Source organism: Corvus moneduloides, chromosome 13, assembly GCF_009650955.1.
Source record: "Corvus moneduloides isolate bCorMon1 chromosome 13, bCorMon1.pri, whole genome shotgun sequence".
Lineage (NCBI taxonomy): Eukaryota > Metazoa > Chordata > Aves > Passeriformes > Corvidae > Corvus > Corvus moneduloides.
In genome coordinates this window covers 20049339-20074198 of record NC_045488.1, presented here as the reverse complement: position 1 = coordinate 20074198, position 24860 = coordinate 20049339, and the positions used below count along the sequence as shown (strand labels likewise).

At 47.1% G+C, this 24860-nt stretch overlaps 1 protein-coding gene across 13 annotated transcripts in view; it reads right to left on the bottom strand.

Moving 5' to 3' along the window:
- MYO9A (myosin IXA) overlaps nt 1-24860 on the bottom strand; it is a 175394-nt gene that overhangs the window by 70616 nt on the left and 79918 nt on the right. For all 13 annotated transcript variants that reach the window (XM_032123312.1, XM_032123311.1, XM_032123317.1 and 10 more), the window contains one exon: nt 20634-20723. In XM_032123312.1, coding sequence (XP_031979203.1) covers nt 20634-20723 — 90 coding nt within the window. The remainder of the gene's footprint in view (nt 1-20633; nt 20724-24860) is intronic.

The following is a 24860-nucleotide window of genomic DNA, read 5'->3' as shown; positions in this document are numbered from 1 at the left end:
GAAAGCAAGAGTGTGATGAAAATAGGTGAGCAACAAGACCAAGAGGATTCTGGTGTAGCTCAGACCAAAACAGCACTTTTCAAGAGTGAGCTCTTGAAATGCCCGAGTTCTCCAGCAAGGGCTGGAAAGCAGCCGGCATTTCGAACACAAAGAGCTCTTCTAGTTCCCACTAACTGCATTTTCTTCCCTCTACTGATGAAAAGGGTTTGGGGAGGGGTTTTTGGCTGTTTTTATTAAAAGCAACATGGGGGCTTTTTGCTGTCTAAGTTTTTTTTAAATTTTCCTCAAATGTGAGAGACTGTTTCAGTGATTAATAGAAAATTCAAGGCCAATTTTCTATCCCTACGCTCTACCTACACTTCTTTGATTAAGCTGAAAGACAATCAGTGTCACTGTCACACCAGAAAAATCAGTCTCTGGGGAAAGACGAAGGCCAAGACCCAGGAATGCTTCTCACTGTCCTAATGCTTCATCCTGGCATAAACCAGCCCAATTAATTGCTCCAATGTGCAATTAAAAACAAACTCCATTCCTATTTAAAGCCAAAAAGAACGTCGTTGTTTCCCCTACAGCTTCACATGTAGGTTTATATTGCAATACTTTTCGTTCCCCCTTTTATTAGAGCCTACAGGGATGTGCAGGACTTCACCCCTGAATTTCCTGGGTTTTTTTTTTCAAAACAAATGAGGATTTCATTAAGCCTGCACCACTCCAGTGCTGAGGAATGCTGGGAGTGTGACTGCCATGAGTCTTGTGAATGGTCAGACTGGGATGTTTCCCTGACACCAGCACTGCCCAGCTTCCTCCAGGACGTGCAGCGTGGGGGATGAGCCACTGCTCTTCTTCCCAAGGTAGGCTCAGCTACACGGAAAGCTGGGAAGCCCATAGAGAGGTGATTTCCTTGCTGTGCTTGGGTCCCACAGTTGGTGGCCCAGATCCCAAAGTGTTCAAGAGCTACTCTTAGAAGCGATGGCTTAATCCTAAGAGCTGGCAGGAAACTCCTGGAAAAGCATATGGAGAACATAGGGTGGATGGAGCACTTTGCCTTCATCCATTTAAAAAATACCTGCATTGAAATGAACCTATTTTAAATGACTCAGGGTTTTGGGGGGGTGGGGATGGGGGGAGGCTTTCTTTCTTTGTTCGTTTGAAATTTTTTCTTTCATTTAGATAAAGTATTTGCTATTTAGAGTAGATCTTGGGTGAGGTCACATTATAAATAAAGCCCCTCACTATCCTAAACAGATACCAAACTAACCCAATCTAAAGACCATCAGGAAATATTATTTCTTTTCAAATTCAGGAGCTGCAGCAGAGCATTTAAAATGAGGTTTTATGCTGTATTTATTGAGTAGTTGTTTATTCCTGTATCATCCTACATATTTTAAATTCATTTTAGTCTCTGAACTACATCCCATATATCACATACAACTTGTCTTCAGGTCATCACCTACAGCTTCTGGTCTCTTCCACAAGTCTCCTTACGTGACATGTAGGCAGATCTGAAACATAGTGATGCTCATCAAACCATTTTTATTTCTCTCACAAAGCAAAATAAAAATAGCTGCTGCAATGCCAAAACAAATCTCAGGGGATCAAAGGGAGCAGGACATGTTGCACCCACACAAAAATATTGCTGATTCCAACCGGAGACAGATCAAACGTGCTTTGGCTCGGCGAGTCAGGAAATAAGCCACAGACAAGGTTTTAATCAATAGTTTCCTGCTTATCAAGCTAGAAAGGATCTCTGTATTATTTATTATGTGCCAGAAACTCCACTTGTTGAGTTGGCCAATTTTTTTAAGATCCTGATATAGCATATTTGAGGTTTTTTGTAAGATTTCATTGCCAAATTAATTGGTCTGAAAGTTGTCATGATCAGCATCGGATTCAGGCCACCTTAAAAATAGATAAACTTCTGGAAACATCTTCTGTCAAAGGGGACAAAGGGAAGACAGACTTAAGAACTAAAATCTACTTTTGAAGTGCTTTGGAACAAGGACTTACAGTTCCAGCAGCAGCAGCCTGTGTTTTAGAGGCTGGAAAAGATGTAATCTCAGGAACCCAAATTTGCTCAAATTAAAAGCCTCTGTAAAACACATTTGTACGTGTACAGGAGATTCTTAAGAACTGAGATTACAAAGTCACTAAATATATTTAAGCAAATCTTCTGCCTGCTGCCATCCCACAGCACCCCCTGCTCCAGGCAGGATCCCTCACTCCTGCCCTTCTGCACTCAGCAGAGGGCTGAAATTTCAAGCTGGAATTATTCAAAATATTTGTTGGTACCCAGAAAATCTAGGGAAAGCAGGTGGGTTAAAATCCCCAGCAAGCTTATACATCGAAAACGACAAGAAAGACATTGAGGGGCTGGAGCCAGAGAAGGGAACGGAGCTGGGAAGGGGCTGGAGCCCCAGGAGCGGCTGAGGGAGCTGGGAAAGGGGCTCAGCCTGGAGCAAAGGAGCTCAGGGGGGACCTTGTGGCTCTGCACAAGTCCCTGACAGGAGGGGGCAGCTGGGGCAGGGTCGGGCTCTGCTTCCGGGGGACGGGGACAGGACAAGAAGGAATGGCCTCAATCTGTGTCAGGGGAGGCTCAGGTTGGATATTAGGGAAAAAATTTCCTCATGGAAAAGTTGGTCAGGCACTGGCACAGGATGCTCAGGGAAATGGTGAAGTCTCCACCCCTGCAGAGATTTAACAGCTGTGTGGATGTGGCACTTGGGGACATGGGTCAGTGGTGGCCTTGGCAGTGCTGGGGGACAGTTGGACTCGATGATCTTAGAGGTCTTTTCCAACCTAATTGATTCCATGATTCCAAGATGTTGAGCTAACCTTCTACAGACATTTTCACCTGATTTTGCTGGAAGTTCCCCCCATGCTCCTTATTGGATTCAGTGTTTTTATTGCTGACTAACCTAACACACGAGCAAGATTGAAGCAATAGCTCAATTCGAACAACAAACCCTCAAATATTTATACATTTTTCAGTCTAAGGAGAATAAACAAAGCCCAGAGAACAGAAGATGGGTGGAAGCAAGAGCTGAAGGGCTTTGAAAGGCAAAGAGCAAAAATTGCAGCAATATTCCAGTGACCTGATGTCCCAGGGAGCAGAAGGCAAAAAGATCCCACTGAGTTGGACTTGATGATCCTTGTGGGCCTCCTTCAGCTCAGGAAAAAGCTCTGAGGAAAAAGCCATCAAGATGCTGCTGGAAGCTCTGTGGTTTCAGTCACACCCTTCCTTAGCCAAGAGGACAATTTTCTGGAGTGTGGACCCCAGGAACCACAGTGAGATCCACAGTGGGACTGAAATACGAGAGACAGACCCTTTCCTCAATGACTCCATCAGACCAACCCAACCACGGAGCGTATCTGGAACAGCAACTGGCCCCTGGTGATCAGCTTTAAGCATTCTTGACCCAAACAAATCCATGGTATGAAGGCTCTTGTAGCCAATAAATACTTCCCCTAACATTCTGTTTCAAAAGAGCCAGTCTAAAATGAAGAACTGTTTCTGTTCAGGGCATCACTCGACATGGACACTCAGAAAATCAGAAGACCGAAACAAAGCAAAGCTCATCACTTTTGCAACTCTTAGGAAGAGCAGGGTATGGGTGCACTGAGCAATTCCAAGTAAGAATCATTCCAAAGTGGGTCTCTAAAGGCTTTGAACATCTCAGCTCATTGAGAGGTTTGTCCATCTTCCCTCATAACTAATGTGGAGAACAGCATAGACTGACCAAGGACAGAGGAGAAAGGTGGGAGATGGATACTTGGGTTTGGGCAGCTATTATGACCATCAAAACCCAAGCTAATGTTACATTTGCACAGCCATTTATAGATCTGAGTCTGCCCAGGAGGGTTTCTGAGCCTCACTCCATCACTGGAGCCTCCGGAGTGCAGCTGGCACCACACGCTGCTCTCTAGAAAAGCAAGACAGAAAACCCCAAAACCGTTTTTCATAGAAAAAGATGCCCTTTTTTACACACACACACACATTGGACATCACAATCTATTTTGGGTCATTACTATGACAAATGCACCTTAGGAAGGGCGCAGTGCTCAGAGCAGGGGTTTAGACCCCAATCCCTGAGCACAGACTCAGTTAATGAGAAGTGGATTTAAGCACAACTGGAAAGCGAGTGTGAGCACCAAAATGACTTAAAGCCCTAATGAGGATTAAACACCCGTGGAGTTTATTAACTGTGACAACCCTTATCCCATCTCTCAGCAATATTCAAATCTAGGGAGCATCCATAAAGACGCGCTGACAGACTCAGTTGGTCAACACAACATTATTGCAGCAATTCTGGTCAACACAACACTTTTAAATCCCAGTTTTTCATTGGGGACATCACAGACGTGGGGGCAAGGTCAGTGCACCCACTCCAGATTTTCTACAGGCTCTGAGAACTTGAAAAGGTGGTATTTAAAAGCCATTTTCCAAGCACAACTCTGGAAAAGTCCTTGCATCTAGAAGAGAAGACTTGTTAGAAGGCAGCCTGACTTGCTAGCCCCGAAGGCAACTCGGTGCTTTGCTGTTCACTCCACAAGACTTGTTGTGTTGTTGATCAGGGTCTTTTTTTCCTCCAGTTTTCCAGCATTTTCCTGGGGTACTGTGTGTGTGTATCCCATGATGGACATTATCAACGCTCTTTGTTCACACTGGATAAACCCGTTGCCAGCGCCAGCATTCCCTACAAATGCAGAACTCCCACTCATCCCCAAAAATCCAGCTTTCCAAGCAACCCTCCTTGTAATTTTCCCAAGAACCTCCAAAAATTCATTTGTTAAAATAGGAGTGATGTTGATACAGCCATAGGAACTACCTATGGATTCTTGCTCTCCTGGTGACGCCCCAGCTTTTCCGGAACACGAGGACACGTGTGTGGTTGTTTCCTGCCCTCCGGGAGGAAAACAAGCAACACATTCCCCTTTCAGACTCTTACCAACAAACACTGAACAATTACAGTAATTCCAAGGTGATAAGAAATGTTTCTTTCCAGGTGTGAAGTTTGCAGGATTTGGTGTAAAACCTAAAGAACAGGAATTCAATTATTTAAGTAAAGTTGGGCAACACAAAATACATTTTCTTCTGGTGGAGAGAAGAAACAGAAATTCCTCTTCTCTTCAGGAAATCAGATCCGAACACAGGAAGAGAGGAAATATCCCCTTTTCCCTTAGAGCCTTTGATGGGCTTCCTATAATTTCTATACAAGGATGAAAGGTGCTTCCAATGAAATGTTTAGGAAAGAAAAAGCAGCAGTAGAATTCTTCCTCTTCAGGAAATCCCTCCAAAAATCAAATCTGGATATGTGTTTTTGGTGGTTCTCTGGGAGCTTTGTTTGTTTGCTTTTCTTTTAATATGTGGAATAAATTTTCAGCACATTCTCTGATTAATCAATTGGTGTTTCTGCTCACAGGGATTTGGCACTAAATCCCAGGAACCTGCTGATATCCTACCACAGAAATGATTCAGTGAGCTATTATCATACACAGGATTTGATTTTCATTATCATTTGAAGTTGATTTGAAATCCTTATCAGCCATTTCCATTTCCCCCCCATTTATTCTCGAAGGTGAAATTTGGCTTCATGATTACATTTGTACTTACTGTAACACAAACGTCTCATTCCAATATGACTCAGAGGAAAAAACCATATGTTAGCACCTACTGAATTTTGCCCCATGGTATTCACCTAAGATTTTCACATGAAAATCTCCCTCCTTCAATCACTTCTGTGGGTTTAAATGATGTGTTTAATTTCCAAGTAGGGGAAAAATCAGGAAAACAGTGTACTTGTTTTCCTATTTGCTTCAAAGTACCTATTCAACAAACTCATGCTGCATGCGAGTAAATGATTAAAGAAATCAGTTTCTAAAAAAAAATACTCAAAACTTATGCTTGCTTTTTAAAAAACCCACATGTATTAACAATGCTTGGCCACTGTGAACAGGGATAGGATTTATCCAAGATTAGAACAAGCAAAAGCAGGAGGAATTCAAGCTCTCCTAATGCACTTGATTTGGATCACCTAAAGGGATCTAATGACCAGAACAGAAGCCAACCCCCCCATTCTCAGTGAGCCTTGGATGTGCAGACAATTGAAAACAGCCCACGTGGGCATCCCAGAGATGATGATCTGCAGCAATCACTAATGAAGTGATTAAAAAAAGCAAACTGAAAATACACTTTTATTTGAATAGGGCTTAGGGGTGCCAGATACTACTCAGAGTGCTCGTGTCAGAGGAGTAGCAACCACATGTACTAAAATACTACAAAAATGCAGTTTTCATCTCTGACACTGTTACTGCTCCACGAGGGCTGACAAAACCCACATGGAAAGTGGCTGCAGCTTGGGTTCGTGGTTGTAGGGACAGAACTGCTGAGGGAGGTTTGTTGGGTCTGACATTCCTGTTCTGAGACGGAGCAGCGACAAAGGAAGGGAGAGACGTAGCTGTGAGAGCTAAATTAGGGAAAGAGCAGAAAGTGAGGAGGATGGTGAGGAAGGGGAGCAGCAGCACACACAGAACCTGCTGGAGCATCTAGGGCTCGTCACCGAAACTGGGAGAACACTTCTGGGTTTGAAGAAAACAGACAGAAACCTCTCAGTTGCTGGAATCAGACAAGGACTAAATTCCTCTTCTGGTCCAAATGCAGGTTTTAGTGCCTTGTTTATAGAGCCCCAGAACGGTTTGGGTTGGCAGAAACCTTAAGGATCATCCAGTTCCAACCCCTGCCATGGGCAGGGACACCTCCCACTGTCCCAGGCTGCTCCAAGCCCCATCCAGCCTGGCCTTGGACACTGCCAGGGATCCAGGGGCAGCCACAGCTGCTCTGGGCACCCTGTGCCAGGGCCTCTCCAGCCCCACAGCCAGGAATTCCTTCCCAATCTCCCATCCAGCCCTGCCCTCTGGCAGTGGGAAGCCATTCCCTGTGTCCTGTCCCTCCATCCCTTGTCCCCAGTCCCTCTCCAGCTCTCCTGGAGCCCCTTTAGGCCCTGCAAGGGGCTCTGAGCTCTCCCTGGAGCCTTCTCCTCTCCAGCTGAGCACCCCCAGCTCTCCCAGCCTGGCTCCAGAGCAGAGGGGCTCCAGCCCTGGGAGCATCTCCATGACCTCCTCTGGACTCTCTCCAGCAGCTCCACATCCTTCTGATGTTGGATCCCATGGCTGAAGGCAGCTCTGCATGTGGGGTCTCATGAGGGCAGAGTAGAGGGGCAGAATCCCTTCCCATGCCATGTGTCCTACTCGTTCATGGCCAGGATGAACACACTAACCCAGGATGAAAACATTGTGATATTAAAATATTTGTAATTATTTTTTTTAATATATTTTTTTAAAAATAATGAATTACTAGTAGTTTATAATTTCCTAGCATTGCAAGTAAGCAATTAGCTTTGAAGGACTTCCTTATCAACCTGATGGTATGTTGACATTGGAAAACTCTCTCTCTGGATAAACTTGTTTAATTGACTTGTCCCATTGGGATTTTTGGGAAGGGCGTTAGTGGGGTTTGGAAATCCCCTTAAAATGCCTCTGACTAATACAGACTGGCAGGCTGGAGAAGGACCTTTGTCCCAGGAAGGTGGTTGGGAAGGTACCAATTGGCCCAAGGTGGTCATGGAAGGTACTGGGAAACTGGGACAAGAGGAGTGAGAGCACAAGAAGAATTAGAAAAAAGGTGTCACGTAAAATTTGAAACTAATACCTAAACCCTCCCTCTGAACATGAGAACTCTACACCTGATTTAGGGACAAAACCCTGAAGTGCCTTTGTGTTTGAGCGTTACGCTGGGGCACGACGCAGCATTGTATGGTAATGCCACTCCAGGCTATTTTCTCTCATTGGAAAATCCACCCATAAGTTCTGGAGAACGTCATTGACACTTGCATCGCTCGGATAAAATCCACTGGCAGGACACCCCGCTGCCTCCCAGCTCCAGGGTGATAGATCAAGGTTTCTGCCAGCATGTGGCAGCCAGCCAGGAGGGTGGGAGCCTGTGATAGTGCAAGGCTTCAGTGCTTTGTTGTTTTTTAAAGCATTTACTTTGCAGGTACATTTATAGAATTAAAGCATAAAAATAAGCCTTTACAGGAATGTTCATACTGCTTTTAAGCCAACCTTTCCTCTTTTTTGTTGTAATCAAAAATGAAAAAATGCACTTTTCACTCCTTTTCTTTCAATGATGCCTTGAAAGATATTTTTCCTCCTCCTTAATTGTACATAAAAATCATTTTAAAACCTTTCTTGCAGGCTGAAGCCAGCGTGGTGCACTGACAATCCGAGCTCTCTTAGGGAAAGCACACGGGAGAATGACAGGATTTTAATAAGATGTTCAGATAAAATAAGAGTGTGGAAAATGACATCATACTTCTCCAGCCTGAGCATGATATAACACTCCTGGATGCCAAGTCAGGGATTAAGCTTGAGTCTGATATCCTGCAAGAGTACTTTCCTCTGGGTGTTAAGCCTCTGTTTTAGAAAAACTCCTAATCCTGCTTGTCTCAGCCCATGTCCCGTGAGCCAAGGGGGAACCCCAAAGGCTGCTCGATCCATCCCAGCCGCAGGACACGGATGCGGATGGAAACCAGACACGCTGGGGCACAACTGGGAAGTGAGCGGAACAGCGGGAGATCCCAACTCCCCACACACACGTGGGTGACTTGGGACCCACTCAATGGGCTGAACGTGGTGGTAGATCAGTTCTGGGTCATGAAAAGCTCAGTGTGAGCCGTCCATGTGCTCTGGGAGCCCCGAACTCCCCCGTGGCCTGGGCTGATCCCCCAGCGTGGGCAGCAGGGAGGGGGATTCTGCCCCTCTGCCCAGCTCAGGTGAGCCCCCACATGCAGAGCTGCCCCAGCCCTGGGACCAACAGCAGAAGGACCTGGAGCTGCTGGAGAGAGCCCAGAGGATGCCACGGAGATGCTCCAAGGGCTGGAGCCCCTCTGCTCTGGAGCCAGGCTGGGAGAGCTGGGGGTGCTCACCTGGAGAGGAGAAGGCTCCAGGGAGAGCTCAGAGCCCCTTCCAGGGCCTAAAGGGGCTCCAGGAGAGCTGGAGAGGGACTGGGGACAAGGCATGGAGGGACAGGACACAGGGAATGGCTTCCCACTGCCAGAGGGCAAGGATGGATGGGATATTGGGAAGGAATTGTTCCCTGGGAGGGTGGGGAGGCCCTGGCACAGGGTGCCCAGAGCAGCTGTGGCTGCCCCTGCATCCCTGGAAGTGCCCAAGGCCAGGTTGGACGGGGCTTGGAGCAGTCTGGGACAGTGGGAGGTGTCCCCGCCCATGGCAGGAGGTGAAATGAGATGATCCTTAAGGTTCCTTTCAACCCACACCACCCTGTGATTCCGTGATCCTCACACTATCTCACACACATTCCCACTGTTCGTGTCATTTGTGTGCTAATGTGGTTCCTGAGAAGTAACGTGGGAGGTACCAGTGCTCCTGCAACTGCCCTCTCCTTACTCATCCTTGCTGTCATTAGATGGATGCAAACATGCAAAATGAAGTGGAAAACTTCAGATAAGAACAATAAGAACATCTTCTGTGGGTGTGCTGAAGACACAGTGCTGTGTCCCCACTGGAGGCAGGCAGGTCTGGGAAAAGAAAGATGGGAGACCCATCATTCCCATTCCCATCCCCATCCCAGGCCAGAGCCTGCCTGCTGTTTATTTTTAGAGATGATTTCAAGTCCTGTCTCTGATGCTGTCACTTTGCAGCTGATGACTGGAACACGCTCTGGTTATGCTTTTCAGAAACAGCCCCAAGTACAGCCAGGAGCAAAGGAAACCAACGCAAATCTTGTCAGAGATTTTCTCCAAGTCCCGACTGCAGAGTCAGGCGGTTGCGAGCATCATCTTCCTAAAAATATTTCACTCAGAGCCTTTGGATTTGGGTGGTGTGGTTAGAAAATGTCATCTGTAACAAATCAAAACTGAAAAGAAAGGAAAAAAAACCTCTCTTCCTGAAATTAAACCCTTCCAGAAAACAAGGCTGCAGTTCTTGCTTCTGTGGAGGAGACGATGAAATGAGACATGTGGAACATCCCTTAGGGAAAGGTGCTCACAGACCCAACCTGAGCCCACTACGGAGCTACAGGAGAACAGAGCCACCAGGCAGCAAAGGTTGAAGGGTCCAGTGATGACAAAATGTGTTTTCCTCTGCCTTGGTGCATTCAGAGTCTGTTCTGCCAACAGCATGAACTGAGCTTTCCACTCACTTTCATGAACTCCCACTCCACCTGTGTTTTCATGGTGAAACCAGTGCAAAAACCAATTAACAAATTACTTAGTGGCATGAGAAGAAGTTGTGTGACCTGATGTGAGGAGGCCACATTTAGGGAAATTTGCTCAGCATTTACAGGCACAACATACCAGGATCCTCCCCAAGGAGTCTGATCCATCACCAAAACCAGCCCTCAAGCCTTTAAAATCCAAATCCTGCCTTTCAACTGGTCCTTCCCAAGGGCAAGTATAGCAAACTCGTTCTGCCAGTGCACCATCATCAACATTCCAGGTTATTTTTACCTTTTTTTTGGGCACAGTTCCCCAAAGAGAAGTTATTTCTCATCACACCTCAGCTGTTACCGCTGTAGATGCAAAGACCTTGTCCAGCCACAGAGCTTCTACACCTCCTCCTCCTTCAGCCACTGACCAACAGCCCTGGGCTGAGGAAAAAAATCAACCTGAATTTATTCAGATTGGGTTTACACATGGAAATCCCATATTCCAAGCAACTGTACCAAAATGACATCCTGTGTGGGAAAAGCTCACTTACTAACCCAGGAATGGTTTGTTTGCAATCCTTGAAAACTTTTCACATAATTTAAGTAACTAAAAGAACTCTGTGAAATTAAAGCATCTTTTGAGTAACCAAATGTAATTTAAAGAATCCTTTAAAGAGCTGAGAATGGTTTTGATGACAGAAAGGGCAGCTGCAGTGGGCTATAGGCAGAGCAGTCCATGGAAAGTCAGCATTTCCCTTCCTGAAGTCCTGATTTTAGACTTTGTTCAGGAATCTTACGATCCCAATGTCTTCCCTGTTTTTCCAGACATCAGTGCCAAATAAACAGAAGGAACACATTTAACACACAGGAATTTCCATGGTGGCACAGAGCAGAAAAGCGACTGCAGCAGCTTTTGCACATGAGGATGGGGCTGCCCCATCCCTGGCAGTGTCCAAGGCCAGGTTGAAGGCAACCTGGAGCAGCCTGGGATAGTGGAAGGTGTCCCTGCCCAGGGGGCGGGATGAGAATGGAGAATCACAGAATATCCTGAGTTGGAAGAGACCCGCAAGGATATCAAGGTCCAACTCCTGGCCCTGCCCAGGACCCCCCCAAAAACATGCCTTTAAAGATGATCTTTCAGGTCCCTTCCAACTCAAACTGTTCTGGGATTCTACGAAGTTCAGCAGGTTGGGAAGATCCTCACAGACACAAACCGTTCAGCCAGATCCCAGACCATCCCCTCCCCACCCCTCTGTGAGGACGGGAGGGACAGAATCACACCATAACACAGAAACATCATGAAAACAGGTTAAAAACCCCCAGTGCTGATGAACTCAGTCTTTGCAGAAAAGGAAGGATGCTGCAGCCCATGAAGGAATTCACCAATCTGATAAAACCACTGCTTACCTAACCCCTACTCCGTCACCAGGCACAGATGCTCCTTGCAATTCCAAGGGAAACGTGAGAAACCTCATCCCACAAATCGGTTTCTTTTGAAGTTCTACCCTCCCAGGTTGCCCTCATGTCCTGAAGCAGAGACACTTGCTTGGCTCTTAAAAGCTTTGTGGGGTTTCAGTTTTGTTCCATTAATATTTTTCTGTGGATTCTGAATTCACTCATCAACGTAGCAGCTCTTCAAAGGGCTCCTGCTGAGCTCCTCATGTTAATAACCCTGGTGACAACGAGTCTCCTCAGCTAATGGGCTTTGGGATAAGTAGGTGCTTCCAGCAGTTCTGCTGCTTTCTATTCCATTAAGTGTCCCTGTCCTCATACCTCAGGAAATTTTCATTTCTTCATGCTATTAATTATTTTATCTCCGTCCCACTTTTTCTCCTTGAATATTTTCAAGCTCGTGATTAATTGCAGTTATGATCTTTCCTTTGTTGGTTTTTTTTTAACATCTTAGGTAATGTTCTGCCATTTGGCCCTGGAACTCCATTCCTTCTCCTTTATAATGGGCTGGAAAAGGCATCAGCCAGTCCCACTACAAGGATATAGAGAATGAACCATCACTTGGTTCCTTGCTGTAATGAAATACTTTTTTCCTCTCATTACAGTTCACTCCACAAGGCTTCTCTACCTTGTGTCTCTGCCAATTAACTGTTACTGGGCTGAAAATTAGGTGTTTGTGCTGAAAATGAAATGTTCTCCCTGATTTAAAGTCCCTAACACAGCAGAGTTTATCATCCCAAATAACCCTCCTGTGATGGTCATTCCAAGTGTCTTGTATTCCTCAGCAAAAATTCATCCCAGGTAAAGAAGGTCCAGGCAAAGTGACACTTGGTGACATGGAAAAATAACATCTAATGGTTTTGTGGCACCAGAAGAGAAAGATGTGCCTGCTCCACCACTCCTGGGCAAAGGTTCTCTCCCCTCCCCTTCTCCCAAAGGACACAAATCCAACTCTGCTCCCACTCCAAGAAGTCTCTCTGGCTCTGCTGAGCCAGCACAGACCCAGGGACAACAAACATGAGAGGATGAAAGGACAAAGAAAGCAAAGCTGTGGAGCCCTCAGCAAATGCTGCCAGAAGACCTGGACTTCCCTGTCCTGCTTTGTTGTCACCCAAAGCACAAGGTTCAATGATTGTCACCCCCTGCCTAACCCTGCACATCTCAGATTCAGGAGACTGAATATTTTGGTTTGTAAATCTGACCTGAATTGCATCACTGCTTTTCTAATTAATCATGAGCTGACTTCACATGGACTTACAGCTGCACCTGTTTATGCAGAATAAAAAGCATTTCACAGATTTAGTTGTAATTTGGGTGCTCTGGACACAGTCCCAGGACAGTTCCATGGTGACCTTCCATGGCCACGTAACAACAGCACGGAGCACCTGGCTGCTGAAGAGCATCTGGCCATTGACCAAGGACACGATCATGGAATGCCAGGCAGGTTTGAGCTGGAAGGGACCTTCAAGGTCATTCAGTGCCACCCCCTGCCACGGGCAGGGACACCTTCCACTGTCCCAGGCTGCTCCAAGCCCCATCCAGACTGGCCTTGGACACTGCCAGGGATCCAGGGGCAGCCACAGCTGCTCTGGGCACCCTGTGCCAGGGCCTCCCCACCCTCACAGCCAGGAATTTCTTCCCAATCTCCCATCCAGCCCTGCCCTCTGGCAGTGGGAAGCCATTCCCTGTGTCCTGTCCCTCCATGCCTTGTCCCCAGTCCCTCTCCAGCTCTCCTGGAGCCCCTTTAGGCCCTGCAAGGGGCTCTGAGCTCTCCCTGGAGCCTTCTCCTCTCCAGCTGAGCACCCCCAGCTCTCCCAGCCTGGCTCCAGAGCAGAGGGGCTCCAGCCCTTGGAGCATCTCCGTGGCCTCCTCTGGGCTCTCTCCAGCAGCTCCAGGTCCTTCTGCTGCTGGCCCCAGGGCTGGGGCAGCTCTGCAGGTGGGGCCTCACGAGAGCAAAGCAGAGGGGCAGAATCCCCCCCTCCCCTGCTGCCCAGGTTATGGGGGCAGTTCGGGGCTGCTGGCCCAACATCTGCCCCCCAACACCTGCTTGCACTGCCTTGCTGGAGGGACAACCCAGTCCCTTTCAGTTCCTCTGAGTTTTCAGACACCCTTTTCCCACTTACAATTCTGAACACACAGTCAGTTAAATACAGGGCATGTTTATAGTGATACTCATCACATCAAACAACCAGCTCCCAACAGCTCTCCAGAACTAAAGAAAGGCAAGAATCAGGTCAGTTGTTGCCCAAGAACTTGTATCACAGCTTTTATTTCCCTTCTGCTGCACAGTTTCACATCAGATTTCTCCCGGAAGTGTGAATTAATTCACTTTCTAACCCTTAGGGTAAAATGTCCTTGATCACAAATGGCTTAAAATTATAAAGATCTATTAAAATGATGTCTATTAGCAAAGTCACTTGCTTAAGAAATACCAGCCGAGTTAAATGAATTGAAAACAGCATGGACATTTTTTTTCCTGGAATAATGTAAAGGAAAAGGTCACTAACAGATATATTTACTTTGATAATGAGTTCTTCCTCATTGGATAAAGAACAGGGAAAAAAATGCAGAGACTGGTGAAAAACAGACAAGCAGGTGCTGGACACCAGCCTGACAAACAGAATAGATGGGATGGAAACCAGGCAGGGATGGCTGGGGAGCTCAGCCACAGGCTCATCTCCAGCACGATGGAAAGGGGATGGAACCACCAGCCAAGATGGATTTGAGCGAGGTAAATGAGTGGATGAGTCAAGGCACACTCTAATGGCCTTGGAGCCCTGAAGTGAGCAGAGATGGACAAAACCTGAATTCCTTGGATTATTTAGATAGAAGCAGGAAGACAGATGTGGCCCAGCAGGGCAATTCCTCACATGGATTAAAATGATACTCAGATTACAAACAGAGAAAGATTTTTAACAACCCTCAAGCTCTCCCCAAAGATGTGACTGAAGTGCTCTGCTCCCGCATGTTTCCTACCAAACACCAGTTAGGTCACTTGATATTTAGCGCATCTGGTTTTTTTCTTTTAAATACCTGAACTGTGGCTTGTGAAACTTTCCTACCTCAGTGTAACTGCAAAAATGCACATAATAATATATGAAAAAATACCCCAGAGTCTGGAGTTGAGGGGCACTTTGGGGAAGACAACAGCAACCCACAGCATGCTACTTTGCTGCCATTAAAACCCCATTTTTCCCTGTTTCAGCTACGTGCCTACTGTATTTTACCTTCTCAAGGAGAAGATGGCTGTGGCTACAGAGATGCCCAATGTTCAAGACAGATCTGAATCAAAATAGTCCAATCACCCCTACCACCACGGATGGCTCTGTTGCTCCCATAGCCTTTTCCAAGGGTCCTTCCCATTGCTAAATGAAGTGGAATTCTCCAGCTCGCTGTTACCAAACACTGCACTGTGATTTCTCTGGAAACCCATGAAGTGCTGCTGGCTCCATTAATGCACCATCTCGCTCCTGATAAAGTCTTTGGCAGCTGTTTTGCACAACAGCCCAAGACCTCAGCACACAAGTGCAGCCTTTCATGTCGGTGCAGCTTTTTTCCTAAGTTTATCTATGGCCTAAAGCTTCCAAACCTTTGAGCTCGCCCGAACTGCGCAGTCGTTTCAAACACTGCATTAAAACACCATCCAGTGCTATAAAAGGAAAAATGGATGGTTCCACGAGGCAGCTCCGTGGCAGATGAGCCAGTGTGGCTCAGGAGATAAGAGGCAGCTGCCAGAGATGAATATAAGCATTATTTATGGATGTGGTGTGGTTGATTTCCAGAGGCGTCGGAGGTGCAGCCAGGGAGGATGGCAGCTCCCCTGCAGGGTCTCAGATCAAGCCCATGTTTGCCATCGGTGCCACAGCCACGAGAGGCAGAACAAAGCAGTGTTGATTTTTCCCTGCAAAACCAGATCTCTCCTGGATTGCCCTGTCCTTAATTTCAGAAAGAGCTGCAGCTCCAGTGACACAGGGATGTACTCGAATGTTAATAGCATGCTCAGACACAAGCTCTTCTCAATAAACCATGAGGTACTGCTTGATGAGAAAAGCTGATGGCACATTATGCTTTGTAGGGTCTTCCTGAAGAACCACATGCTCATCCCATAATCCCTGTAACATCCCAAGGACGGGCACTGATTACACACCAAGAATCAATGGATCCCACCCTGGAGTTTGGTTCACAACTATTTATTTGCTCCTATGGACCTGCTCGAGCAGGTGCTGCTGCCACACACCTTGAACGCTCCTGGGTAAAATAAAGTAAAATGAAATCTCCTCTGTTCTGGGAAGAATTTGCTCAGCTGAAGACGATGGCACCAGCAACTGCCGGCGCACAGGAGGCACCGACTGTAATTGCTGGAATCCTACCTCCTCACTGGACTTCAGTGTTACATTTAACCTGATTTAGATCAAAGACCCACAGACTGGCTTGAGTTGGGAGGGATCTTAAAGCCCATCCCATGCAACCCCCTGCCATGGGCAGGGACACCTTCCACTGTCCCAGGCTGCTCCAAGCCCCGTCCAACCTGGCCTTGGGCACTGCCAGGGATCCAGGGGCAGCCACAGCTGCTCTGGGCACCCTGTGCCAGGGTCTCCCCACCCTCCCAGGGAGGAATTCCTCCCCAGGATCTCATCTAACCCTGCCCTCTGGCAGTGGGAAGCCATTTCCCCATGTCCTGTTACTCCAGACTTTTGTAAAAAGTCACTCTGGAGCCTTCTTGTAGGCCCCCTTTAGGCACTGGAATCCAGTCCTTGGATCCTTCAAGATCATCCAGCAGAATAATTATTTGTGGGCAAGAATCAAAAAGTCTTGACTTTATTAAAAGAATCACAGAGTTGACGAAGTCAGTATTTCTGCCTAACTTTAAAATGGCACATTATTCCTGAGGGAAACACCCAACTCAGCTCCTGGGGCAAAGCCATCAAGAGAAGTCCTAAGAGAGGAAGTACGATATGAACAAACAGAGAGGAGGTGGTTGCCAGTTGCAGCTTCTCCTTCAACACTGCAGGCTTCTAGCTGCTGGGAGAAGAGGAGGCTCTGGGGAGAGCTCAGAGCCCCTTGCAGGGCCTAAAGGGGCTCCAGGAGAGCTGGAGAGGGACTGGGGACAAAGGATGGAGGGACAGGACACAGGGAATGGCTTCCCACTGCCAGAGGGCAGGGCTGGATGGGATCTTGGGGAGGAATTGTTCCCTGGGAGGGTGGTGAGGCCCTGGCACAGGGTGCCCAGAGCAGCTGTGGCTGCCCCTGGATCCCTGGAAGTGTCCAAGGCCAGACTGGACAGTGCTTGGAGCACCCTGGGCTAGTGGAGGGTGTCACTGCCCATGGCAGGGGTGGAATGGGATGAGCTTTATGGTCCCTCCTAACTCAAACCCGTCTGTGATTCCATGATGTCCATCCACGAGTTGTCCCCACTTTGCAGCACCTTTTACCCAAAACATGCCAGAATAAAAGATGTAGTTTACCCAAATTACTGCAAGGATGAACAAAATCAGGAAGAGTCAGCCTGGTATCAATTCACAACTGAAGGAGAATGCTTCAAGCAAGCTGCCAAGCGTTCAAACCACTGTTTCTAAAAAAAAAAGCCCCAAACCACAGGACTGTGTTTCCAATCAGCACACAACAAGAAGGCAGGAGCGCACAGCCAGCCAGGAATGTGACATCACTGCAAATCCAACAAAGGCGGCCTCTCCGTGAGCTTCGGGACTGCAGCTCGGGAAGGGGAGGAGAAAAGGCTTGGCTTGGACAATCAGCCTCCAACCTCAGCCCCGATGCCTCCAGAACACCAAAGGCAAGGATCCCTTCAGGCCAACTCTGCCCATTCGAGACTGTTAAGGGGGATGACAGCTGTCACAGCAGGACCCTGAGGGCACAGATCTCTCGGGAGCCAGGCTGGGATCACGGAATGATCACACTCGCTTTCCATGAAAAGCATTTCTGCGTGGAGTTGTCATCTCCACATCCTCCAGCACTGATGAAAAGGATTGGCAAACATCAGCCCCTGTGCCGAGCATGGAAAATGGAACACTGCAGAACGGAGCAGATGCCCCAGGGAACCTCATCAAAGCTCAAAACCCATCCCGAACTTAACATCTCAAAGCTTTTTATGTGGAATCCCAGACTGGTTTGGGCTGGAAGGGACCTTAAAGCTCATCTCAATCCACCCCCTGCCGTGGGCAGGGACACCTTCCACTAGAGCAGGGTGCTCCAAGCCCCATCCACCCTGGCCTTGGACATTTCCAGAGATGTGGCATCTACCACCTCTCTTGCAACCTGAAGGTTGGTAGATCTGACCTGCTCTTCTTGATGGTGTAAAGAAGCAAGGACATGCCAAAATGACATTATCCAATCCTTTTTTTGAGAGCCATTAGAGCAGAGTCTTTTCCACACAAATTCCACTGAAACTTTCAGCGTACCAACCTGTGAAAAACCCCTCAGGCATCTGAAGAATAAAGTAGCTGCTGTATCCATCAGGAAAGGCAGCTGCCTGTGAGCTACAGAGGTCGTGGTGGGAGAGCCATGTCTGCAAATCCTGAAACCCTCAACGGCTCCATCCATTGGAGCCAACTATAATGCTCCTTTGTTAAATACACAGGAATAACCAGCCTGTGGGTTCCCAGGAGTCCAGTGAGTCATGAGTGCGGATTATCAGACATCAATAGCCTTTGTGAAGTCCCAAAATGTCAAATGAATCTCATTCTTCCTTCCTGATTCAGACAGATCTGAATTTAAGTCACTCCTCCTGCTCCCTGAGCCAGAGGAAGACCAGGAGAAGGCCTCTTACCACGGGGAGGTTCCAGTTGGAGCATCTCAAATTCTGCTCTGTGAGCAGTGAACCTGCTCCCAGAGTGAGGTCACTGCTGGATAAAATTTGGTGATCAGGATGCTGGTGATGTAAGGAGGTGAACAAAAAGCTCATTGGGAGGTGCTCATCTTAACACAATTCACAGCTTCTTCCAAAACGATTTTGTCACAGAGATCACATCAACCATTCCCAAAGGAGCCTTGTGCTCCTCTGTGTTCCCCCACTGCCACCACATCCCGATCGTTCCTTTCTTCTACTGATAACTGGTCACAAACCTTTCTAAGGAGACACCTGAGATTTGGGAGCAGCCATATCACCAAAATATTTTGGAAAGCACTTGAGGAACTCATGCTGAGCCACTCTAGGTTTAAAGAGGTTTCTTCCAGCTCAACAGAAAGAGCATCAAGGTAAGACTGTCCCCAGCTGTGTCAGTACACTACAGGTGTTGGGCAGCAGGTCAAGGGAGGGGGTTCTGCCCCTGTGCCCCTGTGCTCAGGTGAGATCCCACCTGCAGAGCTGCCCCAGCCCTGGGGCCCAGCACAGGGAGGACGTGGAGCTGCTGGAGAGAGCCCAGAGAAGGCACCAGGGTGACCAGAGGAATGGAGCAGCTCTTGTGTGAGGAAAGGCTGAGAGAACTGGGATTGTTCAGCCTGGAGAAGGCTCCAGGGCCTGAAAGGGCTCCAAGGGAGCTGGAGAGGGACTGGGGACAAGGGCTGGAGGGACTTTGGACAAGAGGGAATGGCTTCAGACTGACAGAGAGTAGGATTAGATGGGATATTGGGAAGAAATTGTTCCCGGGGAGGGTGGGCAGGCCCTGGCACAGGGTGCCCAGAGCAGCTGCGGCTGCCCCGTCCCTTGCAGTGTTCCAGGCCAGGTTGGACGGGGCTTGGAGCAGCCTGGTCCACTGGCAGGTGTCCCTGCCCACGGCAGGAGCCTGGAACAAGATCATCTTTAGGGTCCCTTCCAAACCAGACCACTCTGTGATACCATGATTCTAAGGACCCTCCAGCAGAAGGGTGCTTTTAGCTCAGTTCTGAACTTTCCTAGCCATTTTTTTTAAGTCTGTGCCCAAAATACAGGAAGAAAGTAGAAACACCACATTGATTAAATGTCCATCACAAAGACCCAGCGAGAGCCCTTGTGTGCTCTTTGTTAGGGGACATTCCTCTTTTGCACAAACACAACACTTCACTTCTAAAGATGAAAGCTCAGTAACAGTTTCTGAGCTTAAACACACCCTCAGAGTGGGAGAAAAGATACTTTTTTTTCCCTCTTGGAAAAAGGAGTCACAATGTCTCCAGCTGACCCCAGTGACAACACAATGTGTTTACTTATTTGTGACACAACAGGCTGCTCTTGAGATGCTACTCAAGGTGCTGTAAATTCTCACACAACCCTACAACAAGAGGAAATGGAGTGACCAAGCGCGGTGGGATGCTCAGTGTTCCTAATCTGGGGGATACAAGAAGATTACAGGAAGAAACAGCCAAAACAAGTAGTTCAGCAGAACAGAACTTATGTATTTTGAATAATGTAAGAGGAAAAAAAAGTTTTCTCTTTACCAGACACAGAACAGAATTCAGAATTCCTGAAAATCACATTTAGATCCCATATAACTACACTGGAGTCTGAGGGCAGCTGATGGAGCTGTGGGTGCTCCAAAGCATCACACAAGGGCCCAGGTTGTGAGGGGTCTGAGGAAAAGCTAGTGGGAATCTCCTCTGGAGATCTGCAGCTCCTGCTGTACAAGAACCACCACTAACACAGGCACTCCAGAAAGCAGTAAAAATCTCCTGGAGTCTTGGGTCAGCACTCTGCTGTGGATGAATCGGTGCTCCAGCTCAAGGAATGACATCTGGAGACAAACACCTGGAGCACACACACACACAGCAATGCACAGCTCTGCTTTGGACAGCTCTCACACAGCCACAAGCAATGAAAGCCCTTACAAACCATCAGAATAAAGCACAAACCTGCCTTCCAGGAATGGCATAAAAGAAAAGTCAATCATTTCCTAGATTAGGACACCCATTAGCTTCTCCTATGTTATTTTGACTTAATAAATAAAAACTGAAAGAAACTCTGAGTGTGCATCTCAAAGTATTGAAAACCATTGCAAGAGCTGCCTTTTAATAACAAACATCATGTACTGACCTCTGCCAATTTGTATGGTAAGATCAGCTTCTCTCCCACTGTCACTGTCTTTCTGGTCACCAGGGCCTCAAACAGCATCTCTTCTTTCACCTAAAACAAAAGTACTGATGTTAATGATTATTCTAGGAATCTTTTTTAATTTTAAATCCAGTTTAAAAAAACGCTAACATTTAAACTTAAAAAAACCCTAAAATTCGGTGTAAACACATTCAAATTTCAAAATTTAATTAAAAAGAAATAATTAAACCACTTTTGCCAGCCCTTGCAGAGTTAAGTGCAATGGGTAAAAACATGCCATTGGGAGGAGCCAACTCAGCACATAAATCCAGCATCAGAAACCCAACACCAGGGTGTTCAAAGGAACCTGATTTTCTGCATTCAGGCATCCCAGTTGCAGCAATTTCCCATTGGTTTCCTTATTCCCGGTGGTGCTCCTCCCTCCCACACTTTTTCTTGGCAAAATAAGTCAACTTTCTAGTGTTGTCAAGATGAAATCATACAAATTACTCCAGAATAAGCCAAGCAGTATCATCAGTTTCAGAGCTATCCAAGTGAAGGAGGTTTTTTTTGGTGCTTTTCAGGGTGGGGAGGAGTCAGAAGGAGGAAGAAACCCTTGGAAAAGCACCTGATATTTACTTTGCTATTGGCACTTGATGTTTACTCCCTAAAGCCCCAGTTCCTGGCAGGGTGACAGTCTCCAATCAGCCCTCACAGGTTTGCAGAACAAAAATCAGTTGTGCAAACACAGACACTTCAGCAAAGAGGAAAACGGTGCTGACAAATTAAGTGGTACCTGCAACTGTTGGGAAAAAGCCACTTTTGCAATCAGTTTCAAGACCCTTTTGCTTTGAGGTGCCCTGGAGGAATTCAGAAGGTGTCCTCTCTCCCAGAATACGTCAGACAGACCTAAAGACTTTGAGTCATTGACTGATCTTCACTAAATTTCCAACTCAAAAAAGACACCATGAGTCTGGGTGAAAATCGTGGAGCCCAAAATTAATGGATGTGGATTGATACAGAGATGCTGCACTGAAGTCCCTACAAACTGCTTATCCCACCCAAAGGACTCCATGCAGACACCAGACCTCCTCTGGACATCTCTGATGGAGACCGAAATCCACATTCCTGAAGCCATCCCAGGCCATATTTTTATCACAGGGAAACCATTTATGATTTGATACAGAAAATGGGAAATGTGGTGGTCTTACAATTGGACTCAATGATCTTAGAGGTCTTTTCCAACCAAAACAATTCTATGATTGTATGAACTTTGACTTAATGGTTTAATCCAGGAATTAGTATGAAGAGGAAATGCAAACAAGACAGTGGAAGGTCAGAAATCTCACAAACCATTGCAATAATGATGCCCTTCTATACAAAAATCTCCTTCTGCCAAAGCTACTATCGTGGGAGTCTACCTGACAAAATCCAGGGCGTTTTTATGTAACTGATTCTTCCTGCAACAAGAACTTGTTGCTGTGGAAATCAGAACCCATCAAGTCACCTGTATATGATGTCAGCAAGGTCTCTGTCATTGGAAATGGCACTTCAAGGTTCATTTCTTTTGTGCTCCGCACCACTCAGGAGCCCCCAGTTCCTACAATCCAATTTTACCTTCCAAAATCAAGCAGGGAAAAAAAGAATGTCCTGGTTCATCCAGAGATCCACAGCCAGATTTCACATTTGGTTTCTATTCCTCTACATTCACCAAAAGATGTGATTTTTGTAATTTTCCAGCAGCTCTCGACGGCAGGACCATCGGCTGCTCTCCCTCCACTGCACGACTTGGAACAAGAGTGAATTTCACACCATCCATTATCCCACTTCAGGGGTGCTGCAAACCCGCAGCCGGCACGCCGGCTTTTCTTAATTATCCAAGGCAACAAGGCAGAGGGCTGTCAGATGGTTCCTAATCAAAACAGTCCAAAGAAATATTCCTCAACAACATAAACGCTTCCAAGTCCCAGATTTGTCAGCAAACACAGGGATTTTAAGCAATTTAAACAACTAGCCATGCCACCCCTCACCATCCCCATCTCATGGTCACTCTGGTTCCTTCTCCCCATGTTCTCTGGATGGAGGGAACCTGTGGATGTGCATCCTTCATCTCCTGACCCGGGGAAATCCCATCAAAGCATCTTGCACAAAAACACTCTTGGCAAGGATGGGAATGCAATCCCTGCATCTCCCCAGGCCTCTGCCTGCAATTACCACCCAGTGGAGCTTGATCTTGATTCCTTCATCGCCTCTGATGAACTCCACGGGTGCAGCCAAATCATCCTAATTTTCACTCAAGGTCACAGCGTGGAGGTAGCTGACTCCTGCTGCCAGGGAGGAGCCACTGGAGCTTTCTAAAGATAAACTCAGCACATGCCGATGACTAAGGACATGGAGATACTTACAGCTTCCCCACATCCTACACTTCCTCCTCCAGTAAGCGTGAAACACTAAAACAGGGACACCCCTTGGTGCAGAGTAGCAAAGAGGAGAACACCACTAACTCCTTTACTTTGTGCCCTGGGAGTTTCACTCTTAGGTCACATTTCACAGATTTTTCCTTCCTGGTGCTAAAGGGCATGGCCTGCTCTCCCTCCTAAACATGGCCTGCAGGAGTTAGATCTTAATTACAGGGACAAAACGCAGATTTAAGACTTCATTGCCACAAGTGGGCCCAGAGAGGGCTCCAGGAGCCAGTGAAGGGTGACCGGCAGTGCCACGGCTGGGAACGTCAGCGGAGCATGGCGGGAGCAGGGAGCCAGCAAGGGCTGGGCTGGAGCCAAGGCAGGCAGAGACTGCTCCTCCAGGAATGCTGGGTATTATGTTAGAGCAGCTGAAGGAAAATGAACATTTCCAACTGGAGAGCAAGAAAACATCAGGTTTTGTCTCTCCTCCCATATTTGAGAAAGGGATTACAGCGCTGAGTGCTCGCTCTAAAGATGCCTCGTGTGGAGTAACAGAAAGTAAGTTCAGATTTCTATCAGCTCTTCTTGGAAAAGAGCTGAACCTTTTCCTCAGACTTTCCTTCAAATAACCAGAGAGTTAGAAAGGATGTGAGGGAATGGCTGGAGCTGTGTCAGGGAGGTTTAGGCTGGATATTGGGAAAAGGTTCTTCCCCCAGAGGGTGCTGAGCACTGCCCAGGCTCCCCAGGGAATGGGCACGGCCCCCGAGGCTGCCAGAGCTCCAGGAGCGTTTGGACAACGCTCCCAGGGACAGGGTGGGATTGTTGGGGTGTCTGTGCAGGGCCTGTGTCTGTGAAGGGCCTGGAGTTGCACTCAATGGTACTTGTGGATCCCTTCCAACTCAGCATATTCTGTCATTCTCTGAAGTTTTCTGACTCTAGTTCTGGCTCAAAACTTTGCATCCGATGAAGATGTCCCTGCTCATTGCAGGGGACAGTGTTGGACCAGATGAACTTCGGAGGTCACTTCCAACCCCAATTATTCTGTAATTCTACCAAACATCATCCGGAAAACAGATCCAGAAGAAAAAGCTGGAAGCAAGCACTGTCTGCTTCATAATCCTCACCCCCTCCCCAGTTAATTTGCAAGACATTTATCACAGGAGGAGCCCCAGCGCCTGTGGGATGCCTCTGGGAAGCTGAAGGCCGTTCTTTAGTGGAAGAAGAACTTGAGAACATAAATCTCTTGCAGAGGCCAACTTTAGTTCCAAACACAAATGTGCACTGGGAGAACTGGCAAAACTACTTTAGGGCACTTGATAACTTGTATTTACCTTTATTTGCATTGAGGCTGGTTACCTAGACCTAAAAACTGAATAGAAAACTGCTCCACTGAGCAAAGCCAGAATTTATCTCCTTTCTCAATGCTCCATCCATGGAAATAATTTCCCATATTAGTAAGCACACACAATTAAAATGTTTCTGCTCTTCCAATGGAAAACAAAAAGTCTCTTTTAAGGTTAACTAGATAATCTCTAATATATTATTTTTGTTAATAAGCCCACAAATGAGCTTTTCCAATCTTTTCCCCCAGAAACACAAAGGTTTCACCCAGTTTTACACAACCCTCTATGATTTCTGCCCAGGCCCTGGGATATTTGCAGCGCTTGCACAGGACTCCACGTCTGCTTGATCCATCAGGCAGCCTTGACATCACTCCCCGGCACAGCATTTCAGCAGAGTTTAAACAAAGGCCCTGAAAAACCTGCCAAAAGCATCACATAATCCACACGCTATGTCTATTCCTGAAAAAAAAAAATGGAATCAG